Source organism: Gymnoscopelus braueri, assembly GCF_963280865.1.
Source record: "Gymnoscopelus braueri genome assembly, chromosome: 11".
Taxonomy (NCBI): Eukaryota; Metazoa; Chordata; class Actinopteri; order Myctophiformes; family Myctophidae; genus Gymnoscopelus; species Gymnoscopelus braueri.
In genome coordinates this window covers 10,200,035-10,214,323 of record NC_137613.1, presented here as the reverse complement: position 1 = coordinate 10,214,323, position 14,289 = coordinate 10,200,035, and the positions used below count along the sequence as shown (strand labels likewise).

Below are 14,289 nucleotides of genomic sequence, written 5' to 3'. Positions count from 1 at the left end.
CATGAATGAACATTTCAATCAATACACATGATATCATGTAAATATGCTATGATTAAAAGTATTAAGGTAGACAAGGTGGTGCTGAGCAAGAGCAGTGTGTGGGATTTTTGTTCATGAATACGTTTCTTCATCGGCTGGTTCATTCAGTTACAGTTCCAACGCACCTGCATCTGACCCAAGTGGATGTGCCAATAATTCCTTTGCAAAGACTTTTTCATACACCAAAAGATGGAGGTTCATCATATATGAAATCCCCGAAAGGATGAGGCAACTGGTATCGTTACGTTTTAAGACTGTTAAACTGTATGTGCTATTGACCTCAACGAGGGCATAATAAATGCTAATCGATAACGTCTTACACATACATTATGTAGCAGTAGAGTCGCTTAGAGCCTCTGCCTGATGACCAAAAGCCTAATGTCTCCCCCGGGCCAAGGGGGAATTCCCCTTTAGGCTAGTAGTGTATTCAAAAATAGCAGATCTACAAGCTCATAGCGCGGCACCGAGTGCCGCGCTATGAGCTTGTAGATCTGCTATTTTTGAAAAATCTTGAAAAAATATTTTTTTGATTTAGAATACATTTTTAAGAATAGCCTCAGGTCTTAAAGGGTTAAACCGTGATGGCACCAATTTTCATTATACATTTAGTTTTAGTTGACTTGTTTTGGGTACTGTTCAAGTACTTTTATTTTGTAATTGTACTCCGATTCACGTTCCTTCTGTAACCCAATCCGTAATGGATTTGGATTGTGTCCATTATTGTAACCTCGGCTGTATTGAAAATGAGGGCTTGCCACTCAATTGTACTCCGAGTTTAAATAAAGGTGGTGATGATGAGGATGATGAGGATGCCCAATCCATCCAGTCCTCATCTATTTATCCATCCATCTCTCTATGAGGTCATGTAGTGTTGCTGTGTACCTTGGTTGCTGCCCAGTCCATCCAGCCCTCAGCACATGGGTTGATGTTGATCAGCATGACACCCGTCACCATGGCAGGATAGTCCAACTATCACACACAATATATTTGATTAATAATGTATCTCCACACACACACACACACACACACACACACACACACACACACACACACACACACACACACACACACACACACACACACACACACACACACACACACACACACACACACACACACACACACACACACACACACACACACACACACACACACACACACACACACACACACACGGGTGGGACAATGTCAGGTCCCTGCTCTATATGTCTTGAGACAATTTTTTTTTTAATGCATTCCCTGCATTTCTAGAAATCTAGCAATGACGTGCTTTAACACTAATTTACTCAGCCTAATATGCATGATATGAGTGACAATATGCATGATATGGGTGACACAGAAGGCTTTAAGAAACGGGGCTAAAAGTTATGTCTTCATCGGGTTCATGTCAATAAAGCGAGTTTCCCCACTGATTTCAATGTTAGTGCCGAGCCCAGGCAAAACATTCCAGCAGGCTAAAGCAATAGGGAGCATGACGAGGTCAAAGTCAAAGCACACATTTAGTGAGCTCTGATAATCCCAGTTTGATTAAAAAACCTTAGCTAAAACTTAATTATTCAGCTTGATTTTGATATGGCATTATTTCCCTCCAGTGTTAATTTTGTCTGCACATTTTCAGTCATGAAAATGACTGAAATATTTTAGTTTTAGTCTAGTTTTACTTGACTAAATACCATAAGATTTTAGTCAACTAAATCTGCAGTTGACTAAATCTGCAGTTGATTTAGTCGACAAAAAATTGTTTTGACAGGCCTTGATGGAGTCGTAATGCCTGATTTAAACTTAGCTGTGTGCCGAAAAATTGCAGATCTACAAGCTCGCAATGCACACGTTGTGAGCTTGTAGATCAGCTCTTTTCTGAGTGTGACACCCACACGCAGACTTAGTTCTACTGGATCTCTTCTCCACTCATCCCTCCCTAACATTTTAGTCTAGTTTTTATGTGTTGATAAAATAAGATGTACAATATATTTAGTCATAGTTTTAGTCATCATAGCTTAGATTTAACCCATTGAGACCTGAAGCCGCTTCTAAACATTTTCTAAATCCTAACAGTTTTTCGGAAAAAAATGTAAAAATATAATTTTCACGATTTTTCTAAAATAGCAGATATACAAGCTCGTAGCGCGGCACTCGGTGCCGCGCTATGAGCTTGTATATCTGCTATTTTTGAATAGCCTAAATAAATCTAAAAGTGACACAGATGCGTTCCAGGTATTAATGGATTAGTTTTTATGTAGTTTTCGTAAGTGAAAAAAAGGTAGTCGACAAACATTTTTCAACAAAATTAATCAACACTGTTTCACTCACAGCGAATCTGGTCAAAATGTAGGACCCGGCTCCAGCGCCGATTCCAATAACACTCTTTATCCTGAGGTACACAGGGAATGAAAACAATAATTAATGACAGGATCCTCCTAGTAGGATGTGCTAAAAGGTATTAGAATAAATAAAAAGCAATAAAAAGTTCATACTGGCAGATACAAAAGATACAAAGCTACGCAGCATATTTGTAGCTTTGTATCTTTGTGGCTGAAGTTGAAACCAGCTCAACTTCTTTGTAGCTGTTGTAGCTTTGTAGCAGCTACAAACATCGGATGTATCGTTGTATCTTCATGTCACATGGCTTCCACTCTAAATGAATGGTAGCCTGTGTCTTTGTAGCTTCCAGTGTGAACACAGCATAAAGTCTGAACCGTGAAAGTGACTAACAATAAGCAAGGTCTTATTGTCTTACAACAGGCAACCGTTGATCAAATGCAGAGAGACAGTGTAGTGCCTCAGTAAACTGGGATCACAGGTGTACCAAGAAACCTAGCATCAGTCCAAACAATATAATATAAAAAATAATAATCTGTACAGGATACCAGGTAAACAATGAACCCCGCACCCGCCTAAATAACATGCTATCTAAATGACATTTGAACCTTTGCATAAGTCTGCATATGGTGGTCAAGACTAGAGCCAAATTCCAATACTCAAACTTCTGCCTCCTCGCTTCCTCTGTCATCTGTCGGTGACAGTGTTACGGTGAAATTGGTGACCTGCCGAAATACGTGACCACTGACCACTTCACAAAACTTATATGGAGGTCTTTAAATACGTGGCCTAAATACCGCTAGTTTGAACTCTGCTAATAAACAAACCGCAATGATTTACGTTGTGTGATGTTACTGACATTATGTGACGTCTCCACGATTGTCACATATTTCAGCGGGTCACCAATTTCACCGCAACAATGCCATGCTGGAGGACAAGATGACGGAGGAAGCGAGGATGAGGCAGAAATGTGAGTATTGGAATTCAGCTCTAAGGTCAAATACTACAGGCTAAGGTGGAGTCTGAGGAGTTGACGTCAGGGTGAACCTACCCAAAATGCTTCAGGACATGGGGAAGGGTCTCTGAAACCTGGTCCATAGATGGGTACTCATATCTGGAAGGGAGGACAAAAAAAAATACATATTCAGAAACACAGAGAGAAAAGCATCCAGTCACCGGTCTATATGGTCCAATATTGTTAAAAGGATCCCTGGCTAATATGCCTTAATACATTGTAATTGCCCTCTATAACTAAGATTAAAAACACCTTAGATATTTTATTTATTTTAGAAATAGTTCATCTTTTACTCAAGCGGGACAATGCCCGTCGCAAGTTGACGTCATTTGTCCATGCGTGGTCTAGCCCTATGGAATTTATGGAATGCATGCGCAAATAAAAAACAACGAAAAACTTCCTGCGGTCAATATGATCATCACACAAATATTTTGAATATGTTTTATTTGCACATGCAGTCCATACATTCCATAGGGATGGACCACACATGGACAAATGACATCATCAAATTGCGACAGACATTGTCCCTCTTGAGTAAAAGATGAGCCGTTTCTAAAATAAATACAAGGTGTTTTTAATTTTTAATGTTAGTTATAGAGGGCAATTTTAATGTATTAAAGGGGAAATCCACCAATCCATCAATATTTAACTATGTCATTAATATAGCATAAAGGAGTTGTGTGGAAATAAGAAAAAATTTAAAAAAAAATTAACATTGCAAAAAAAATTTAACATTGCAAAAAAATTAACATTGCAAATTACACTGTGATGACTCATCATGGTGTAATTTGCAATGTTAATTTTTTTGCAATGTTAATTTTTTTTGCAATGTTAATTTTTTTTTTAATTTTTTCTTATTTCCACACAACTCCTTTATGCTATATTAATGACATAGTTAAATATTGAAAATGGGTGGATTTCCCCTTTAAGGCATATAAGGCTCATTAGCCAGAGATCCTTTTAATATTACATTATAGCATCCATGTGACTCTTCAGCATCTGTTTTTCTTTCTATTTATTTGTTAATATCTGTGATTTGGGTCAAGGTGTAGTAGGCCTTTGTCCCACTGACATGGGAACAAAGTTCTACCATCATCAAAGCACTCATTAAGACAATAACGCACTTTATGGTCTGGACTCTTATCAAGCCCTGGTGCAAAGTGTGACTCACTTAGTTGAAGAGTGAGTCACCAGCTCCAGGGTGGGGAGAGCTAGTACTCATATAAATAGGGCTGTCACCAAGCGTAAGTTGACGATTAATTGTCATACAAATAATTGCGATTAACGATTTAATTGTGTTTTGGTATGGGACATATGAATACAAATTGCTTAAAAATTGTTTTGCCTTTTAGGCTTTGTGATAAAAAATTGCACAGATAAGACACTCAAATATACAAAGAAATTACTGACATATTTACTGCCACCATTTGTACGTGATGTTTAGAGCCGATTGGGCTCGAAACATCACACTTTCACAATATTTTCTTGCGCTTTTAGATTTTGCAGCCTACTGTAAGGAGGTAGGGGCAGTATAGATAAATAATTGTGATACAATAATGCACTTTACACCAGCATTCACTGTGGTGAACCATAATGATTAACATATTGTCTTGATTGCTCCAAGTCTATGTATGGATTTTTTGGCTCAGAAAAATCTCAGATGTAAAATATTCACCTTTCCGTCAATAGCGGGCATTTACCACTTAAGCCCAATATACTTTGACGTAGGCTAATAGCAAAAACAGCCGAATGACAAGCTCACACTGGGTCGCATCACTATTTTTGAAAAGTTAGGGGGAAAAAGAACATACACAGTAGTAGGGGAAAAAAACATCATGGGCTTATGTATCCCAGCATGCATCATTGTAACCCCCCCCCCCCCCCTCCTCCTCTCCCCGGGGATCACAGAGTGATTATTTACCTGTTTACCTTCTTGAGAGTTAAGCCTCACGGGTGGCTTAGCCTACATTATATCTCATCTGTTGTATTCCTGGTGTGTGTTTGCGTGTTTGTGTAGTGTGTGTGTGTGTGTGTGTGTGTGTGTGTGTGTGTGTGTGTGTGTGTGTGTGTGTGTGTGTGTGTGTGTGTGTGTGTGTGTGTGTGTGTGTGTGTGTGTGTGTGTGTGTGTGTGTGTGCGATGACATGCATGTCTCACCCAGGGATGCCATGTCTGCTTAGTGCTTATTATAAGCGACTTTGGGCTTGTTGGGCGGGTTGCGCTTTTTTGGGCTCGTTTCTAAAGTGTCGTTGCTTATTTGGGCTTATTTGGGTTCTCAAACATTTTCATGTGAAGGAACCCCATGTATTTGTCCGCGGACCCCCATCTGAAAATATGTTGTGTCAGGGACCCCCATACCAGATTTGTGTTGTTAAAATGTTTCCAAATTCAAAGATTCACGATTTTTCAAAAATAGCAGATATACAAGCTCATAGCGCGGCACTCGGTGCCGCGCTATGAGCTTGTATATCTGCTATTTTTGAATAGCCTAAAGAAATCTAAAAGTGACACAGATGCGTTCCAGGTATTAATGGGTTAAAGTGCTCATGTGGGCCTATGGTCGCTTCTTTTGGGCTCGTTTTCATAGACGTGGTTGCTTATTTCTCTGGCTCTCACCCGGTGGAGAAGGTGCTGGCGCCCTCTTGCTGACCAGGTGCGTCCACGTGGCACACGGCAAAGTGCTGCATGATCTCCTGCATGTCCTCGTGCACGAACAGCGGGTCCCAGCACGTCTTGTCTGGAAAAACACATCGGGAAATTAAGAAAAGGAAGTGAATTAGGTCAGATCAGGAGGACAGGTCAGTGATTGATGCTTGACCTACTGCAGGCACGTGGACAGCAATGACACGATTATATGGGTTTAGACCGACCGTATAGGGGGACACGTGTAGCAAGGTTCTTTATATAGGCTGACAGGGGTCTTTTTGCATGTTTCAAATAAAAAAAGGGACAGTTCACCCCCAAAATGACATTTTTTCTATCGCATTCCTAAGCCAATCATTTGATGACCGGCAGCAGTTCCGGTAGGAGACACAAAGAGTCTCCTTTGTATCTCCTACCGGAACCGGTCCGCTGTTCATCAAATTAATGGCTTAGGAATGCAACAAAAATGTCTCCATGGGGTGACTAATCGATCGGAGAAAAAAACGATTTTTGGGTGAACTATCCCTTTAACTCTTGTGTGTGAATAAAACATCATTATTTTGACCCATCTGTACGGTAGAGCATGTTAATGCAATACAGCCATCACCACTGCAGTGAGTGACCACTACTTGATAAGAGGCATTGTATCAAAGCTCAATATATCCTCTGTCCAAGCGATCTTTTCCAGTCTAATCAACAGTAGAGATGTTGCCGCTCGTGCCGTGGTGCAGGGGACCTGGGTTTGAATCTTGCTCAGGACATAAAAGTTATTAACACATTGAATGCCAAAAACGGTCCGGACCGTTTTTGAGGGTCCAAACGAGAAGTGCCGAAAACGGTCCGGACCGTTTTTGACCCAATTCTATTTTTATACATGTGGGCCACGTGGGGCGCTAAAACGAAACTTTGACATCACCCAATGAGTTTCTGAGAAGAAGAGGCTGGATCTGGCTCCATGTCAAAAATCCTTCCGGTCGGCGTTTTCAATGTTATCTCCTTGATTAAAAGCTTAATATCTCCATTTCTTTTTAATGTGGTGGAAACGAGCCGTTTCCGATCGGCGATCACGCTGCAATGGAGGGTCGCGTTAGAAATATTATTGTTCCAGGCGTTAGTCGGGACCCTCCGCCGTCTCGCACGCACGCTTTGTTTACATGCATTTCCGCGTCGGGGCTTCTCACAGCACTCAACGTATAACGCAAGTGGATGGAAGAAATGCTGGCACTCAACGTATAATATTTTAATAAACCTCTGGCACCCAATGTGTTAAAGGGATAGTTAAATATTATTTATTTACTTTATTTACTTATTTTCTATTGATTAGTTACCGCATGAAGCATGGAATCCATGGAGATCGTTTTGTTTTTGTCGCATTCCTAAGCCAATAATGCCAATAATGACCGGCGGAAAGATGCTAATGTATCCGGTAGGAGACACAAAGGAGTCTCTTTGAGTCTCCTACTAGAAATAGACCTCATCAAATTATTGACTCAGGAATTCGACTAAAACAAAAAAAATCTTTAAAAAAATCATGAATTCAATGCTTCATGGAGGTGTGTAATTGATTGAAAAAAAGTCATTTTGGGGGTGAACTATCCCTTTAAATAACTTATTTTCTATCGATTAGTCACCGCATGGAGACTTGAATTCATGGATATTTTTTAGCTTTTGTCGATTTTCTAAGCCAATAATTTGATAACCAGCGGACCGGTAGGAGACTCTTTGTGTCTCCTACCGGAACCGCTGCCGGTCATCAAATTATTGGCTTAGAAAATCGACAAAAGCTAAAAAATATCCATGAATTCAAGTCTCCATGCGGTGACTAATCGATAGAAAAAGCCATTTTGGGGGTGAACTATCCCTTTAAAGTGTGTCTTTTACCCATTTAGACCCGTTACACCTATATGTTGTTATACCAATACCAATATCAATCTGGGACAGGCAGTGTCTGTGTCACATTAGTCGTTTCTATATATAGCATCGGGAAACGTAGGTTAGGATTTAGAAGGCGTTTTTAGAATCGGCCTCAGGTCTTAACCCATTAAGACCTGATTTAGAGACCTGATGCCCTCTAAATCAGTAGTTATCACACTTCAAAAATTAGCAGATGTACAAGCTTGCATGAGCTTGTACATCTGCTAATTTATAATGGCCAACTCAAAAATACAGAAAAAAACACAGAATGCATTCCGGGTTTTAACCCATTAAAATGTGTGAAAATGTGTGCAAATCTTTCAAAGCATATTTTTTAAAGCAAACATTTGTAACTCAAATATTTGCTTCTGGCCGGTCCTTGGAACTAAATAGTTGAGTTTTTTTTTTTAAATATATTTTATTCAAGAAAGGACTTTTAGAATCGGCCTCAGATCTTAATGGGTTAATGGGCTAAAGACACTGTGATTTGTGTAGATTTAACAGTTAAGGTTAATCTGCTCCCCCCCACGTGGTGCAGTCAGTCGTTTCAAAGCAGGTTTAGGAGGATGCAGCCAAAACAACAACAGGTGAACAGCTTAGACACCGTGTTGCCATGTCTGCTTATTACAAGCGACTTTGGGCTTTGTTTTTCCGTAAAGTTGCGGATATTGGTAGTTGCGGGTTGCATTTCTTTTGGGCTCGTTTCTAAAGTGTAGTTGCATATTTGGTTTTGCTTCCTAAATGTTGTTTAAACCAGTCGTTGTCAAACATGTTTATGTCAATTAATATGTAATTGTCCGCGTAACCCCATCTGAAAACATGTTGTTCTAGGGACCCCCATAACAGATTTGTGTTGTTAAAATATGTCAAAAATCTTTCACATTTCCCCCCAATATTCTTTTGAAAATAGCAGATCTACAAGCTTTAGATTGGCCATTTTCAAATAGCCGACGCAAATAGGCTTAAAGTGCTCATGTGGCCTAGTCGCTTCTTTTGGGGCTTGTTTTCATAGACCTGGTTGCTTATTTCTCTCGCAAAACCTGGCAACGCTAGCTTGGAAACACAAAGGAAGAAGAAGTCCCATGCTGCTTACGGTTCAGTCCAATGTCATGGAAGGTCAGGAGCACCGGCCGGTCGCCCTTGGGAGAGCCCTTCATGGTACAGTGGACTCTTCCGTACGGCGTTTCCACATCGTGCTCCTACACAGATTCAAAGAAATGAAGAAATGAACACCTTCAGCGATAAAAATAAAAATAATACATTATTTAAACAAAAATACGCACTTTTTTTGCAAATCACAAAGTGCTACAGGGTTTAAAAACAATGGCATAAAAGTAGCAAATGCAAATAAAAAGTAACATTCGGCAACATCATAAGAGCCTTCTTGGGGTCAAAAGTAGATTAAAAACTAATTAGGCATAGAGTAAAAGAGCTAAGGAAAGAAAAAGACTAAGCAAAAGCTTTGTTAAAAAGGTCAAACAAGCATCACGCTCAGTAGTAAATAGCAGATCTACATGCTCACAACGCGTCACAAATGTGACGCGTTGCAAGCTTGTAGATATGCTATATACAGCAGGTCAGGTCAACACCAGTGTGCAGCTTAAAAATAAGAATATATATAAATATATAAAATCAGGCTTCAGGAGGAAACAGGTTGGGAAACATTGGCCGTGTGCCAACAATGTCCTACAATGGAATATCAAAACCATGCATAGTTTAGATTCCAGGTTAGAATGAATGAATCATATTTGCATGTGTTTTTCCTGTACGTTTAAGTTAAGTTAAGTCATGTACTGTACTGTACTGTACTGTACTTTACATTACTGCTGACCCTTTTCCATAGCATACCACCATTTTGCACTAGGCCTACTGGTGGTGCAGACTGCACTCACTGCAGACCCCCTTTCTGACCCCCTTTCTGTTTCCCAGGCTTATCTGAGACAGATAATGGCCATGTTTCAGCAGTGCAATTTAATAAAGACTATTATGACTATGTGTTTTTTTCACAAGTACAGATTATAAATTCTTTCCCCCAAACTTTCAGGTTATCTGGTTCTTCATGTTAATGTTCACACTGCCATGATGGTGACGTATATTCATTCATACATCGTTGCTGTCAGGCAGAAACCTCTTATCTCCATATTCTAACCTTTTGTGTTCTTTTTTTTCGTAAATTAGCGCCCTACTTGTAGATCTGCTACTTTTGCTCATTTTGAATTTGAATCCTGAAAAGCAACAGTTTTAGACATATGAGGTTTCCACCCGACAGAGACGATATTCAATGGTGACGCTGTACGTTCAGACATACATCTATTGATAGACACAACATAAATGATGTAAACCCATTCATTCAAAGACCCAGTCCTCCTGAAGAGGGAGGTTCATTACAGCATTTAAGTTCATACTAAACAATCAACTTTTTCTTTAGATGTTACCATCTCAGTTAAACATCTTTTACTGCCATCAACAAATCAAAGCTTCTCATTTTCCTGTGTGGTTCTACAGGCCATTCTTTCCCAGACAAATTAGAAGATGGCAAAATCATACAACTTATGACACTTTGCCAGCAATGTGCAACAACACACTGCCACTAGCACTTCAAACAGGCTTCAGTTCAGAGTGACTATCTATACAGCACCAATACCTACACACACTGCATTTCTCGATCATCACATGGATTAAAGCCAAATAAAATCTCACGACTGAAAATGTTTGAATGACCAAGTCCTAATGTGCGATTTGTGAAACAGTATGAAAAGGAACCCCCCCCCCCCCAACCGACACACACACACTAGCGCTGTTTCTGAAACAATTAACAAAATATGTAAAATGATAATGTTTTAGTATTATTCCTGCTGTTCTACATATAAATCCAACGAGATGAAGAAACCACAGACTGAGGCTTTTGACCTTTGCTTTTACATGAAATATCCGAGGCCATTAGGATTTTATGGAAGATACTTCTGAACATATTGCTCGTTTGACCACTTCAAATGCTCTGATCTTAAAATAATAACTGAAAACTGCCTGTCTACAAGCTATTTTCGCTGCACAACATGCTTCCACAGAAGACATGCTGGCTTCTACTGTATGGAATCCAAATGACTGAAATCAGAACTTTAATCCATGTCATCAGCATAATCTGACACGAGAACAAAACCAACTAAGCAGCTACTCCATAGAAGAAGTCATCACACTTAAATGAACATCAGTGTACTCACGCTGACTTCTATCTCACAAACGACCATTTCCACATCGGAAGAGTCCTCTAAAACCATTTTTTCAGCCAGTTGTGCGGTTGATGAGACCTTAACTAGTAATGAAATGAGTTAAATTAGCAGTAATAGCAGCAGTTAGCTCTTCGAGAGGTAACAGGGATTATAGATCCAATTGCCTGGTGGTAAGCCTCAGAGGTTGGGGCCACCCGCGCTGGTGAGCTGCGTTTTATACCCCCTCGTTGCTTACCGCTCGCCCATAATCTCCCCAGCTCCCATGGTGCCTTGTGGACCGGTCAAAACAAGCTAATTCTAGCCGGGGAAGAGATCCTTAAATTGGATCAGACAATGTCAGACACAGCAGGGGGCAGAGGAGTCGAGGAGTATCGGGTCACGTGATCCATGGGAAAACGCGGCCGTAACGAGGTGATTAAGGCAGCCATCGTTAACCTAATGTACACCACAACATGTACTGTACAGTATGTTATGAATTATTTCAGCTGTGAGCAAAATGGACCACGTGATATTTCATAACAATAACGGCGTGCTTCCCGTAACCTTCCTGCAAATGATCCAATGGACACGTGCCTGACTGGACGGATGCCCTCAATTTGTTTACTTTCTTAATGGAGTTCGTTGGGAAATGGAAAAAGTAAATTTCATCTGACCACTTCCACCACTGGCATCCCTATTTTGCGCATGTCATTATAGGCAAAGATTTTTAAAACGAATTGCACAACATTTCAAACATTTCCAGAATTTCCAGAGAAAAGTGAAAATAGCCGATCTACAAGCTCACAACGCGTCAGACGCGTTGTGAGCTTGTAGCTCGGCTGTTTTCACTATTCATCGTAAAGGCGAAAGCAGCACGTGGGCTGAGGCCCACGTTAAAGGGTTAAGTGGTTTACGGGGTAAACATGACCTCAGGCAAATCGATACTGTTTGCACTACTGGTGGTGCAGACTGCACTCACTGCAGACCCCCTTTCTGTTACCCAGGCTGATTTTATGGACATAATGGCTATTTTGATCAGATAAAAACTCACAATTTAGTACCACTGAAGTTATTATTACCCATCTTCAGTAATACGTGCACAAAAGAGAAGCATTGTTTAAGATAGTGTCTCTTATATTGGGTTATGAACTACAGTAAAAGTACAGTTTCATTGTACACATTAAGAATAAATGTATCCCCCTGATTATGCATCAAACCCACATAAAAAAGCTGCTGTAAGTGGTATATATATATATATATATATATATATATATATATATATATATATATACATACAGTATTTCTTGTTGTTTTGTTATTAAAATAAGTGTTAAATAGCTCAAAGTCTGATAGTAATCATTGCTATAGACTGTTTTTTACAGGGGTGTCACCATCTCTCCAGATCTTTAGTAAATATAAAACATATTACTAGGGCAGGATACCAATTTTATCCAATCCAAGAGGAGTCATAGAGGATAGATGATAAACAAGTGAAATTAGAAAATTGGAACACGATCAAACTGAAGCCGAAAAATGATCTTTGTGGAGTTCTCCAATTGGTATCCCCCCACCTGAACATTTATTTTCTGTTTATTGAAGAGCTGGAGAGACAGGGAAACCCCCTGTTACTGAAGAAACACCATCAATGGTTACTCTCAGAATATAGAGCTTTAACATTTTATTAAACACCCTTTAACCATGCAGGCTTCCTACACATTTGTAACAATGAATGTTCTAAACTTTTCCAAAGTATTTTACCCCATTTCCAGGCCTATATAGCGATCATACAGTGCAATAAGGAGACTCTTACACCTGTGTGCTATCAAAGACTGACTCGAGAGAGGTGTCACGTGGCGAAAAGAACAGATTTACAAGCTAACAATGAATCACAATGCAACATGTTGTTAGCTTGTAGATCTATTCCTTTTGTTATGTGACGTCCTGTACATATTAGGCCACAGGTATTTCACATGTTTTGGGACATGTTTTTATGAACAAAATCAGTAGCCAAAAACGATGTATATCCAAACATTTTCCAAAGCATTTGATTAATTCCAAACCTTTTCCAGGCCTGGAAAACAGTTTATCTAATTTCAAAATATTTCCAGGAATTTCATGACGGTGGGAACCCTGACCAGGGATAGACTAAGATAACCTGCTCGGGAGGGAGGAGTATTGTATGACACGGGGTAACCTCTGAATGTTTGTCAAGATGGTGACAGTGCAGACAGACTGGTTTCAACTGCCAGTGATCTACTAACTCCTTCATATGACCTAGTTACTGGACAAGGTCTTTAGGCAAACCCGCCCAGGAGGAGGACGGTGTCTACGCCTCTCTCTCTCTCCCCAGCCGTCCTCCCTCTCTCCCGTCGCTCCCCACCCAACATGCACATACTGTACTGTACGGTTAGTAGGTAAATTTTATCTATATAGCACTTCTCACAGAGAGATCTCACAAAGTGCTTTACATACAGTGAGTTTGGAAAACAAAACAAGATATTAAAGCCTGTACAATTCATCTCAAGCAGGACCAAAAAATAACACCACAAGCATGGAAATAAAAATCATGTAACATCCGAGCAAATGCTTGTTCAAATAGTAGCATTTTTTTCTTCGATTAGTCACCCCATAGAGGCTTGAATTCATGGATATTTCTTTGTTTTTGTCGCATTCCTAAGCCAATAATTTGATGACCGGCAGCGGTTCCGGTAGGAGACACAAAGAGTCTCCTTTGTGTCTCCTACTGGAACTGCTGCCTCAATTTGATGACCGCTGGTCATCAAATTATTGGCTTAGGAATGCGACAAAAACTAAAAAATATCCATTAATTTAAGTCTTTCAAGACCTGTGGAAGAGCATTCCAAAGTTTGGGAGATACAGCCTGAAAAGGCTTTGTCATCTTTAATTTGTAGTCTAGTATGGGGAACATCTAACAGACCCTGTTCAGCAGACCTTATAGGGCCCTGCTGGACACATTATAACATGGGACAGCAGGTCGGTCAAGCATTGACCCTACGTTATGCATGCAACACATGCAGTCACGCCCAGATAATCCCCTCTCCTCTAAGGCGGCTACACAATCGAAGGCTGATGTGTGTGCACTCACCGTGCATGTGCAGGCGCGTGCATGTGTGCATGCATTAGGAGCGTTT

General features: G+C 40.1%; 1 protein-coding gene across 1 annotated transcript in view; it reads right to left on the bottom strand.

The window, feature by feature from the left end:
• The window catches only part of ndrg1a (N-myc downstream regulated 1a), a 43,660-nt gene that overhangs the window by 8,364 nt on the left and 21,007 nt on the right, over nt 1-14,289 (bottom strand). The window contains exons 4-8 of the mRNA XM_080442963.1: nt 9,022-9,127; nt 5,988-6,108; nt 3,410-3,472; nt 2,350-2,410; nt 922-1,008 (exon numbers count right to left, since the gene is read on the bottom strand). Coding sequence (XP_080299089.1) covers nt 922-1,008; nt 2,350-2,410; nt 3,410-3,472; nt 5,988-6,108; nt 9,022-9,127 — 438 coding nt within the window. The remainder of the gene's footprint in view (nt 1-921; nt 1,009-2,349; nt 2,411-3,409; nt 3,473-5,987; nt 6,109-9,021; nt 9,128-14,289) is intronic.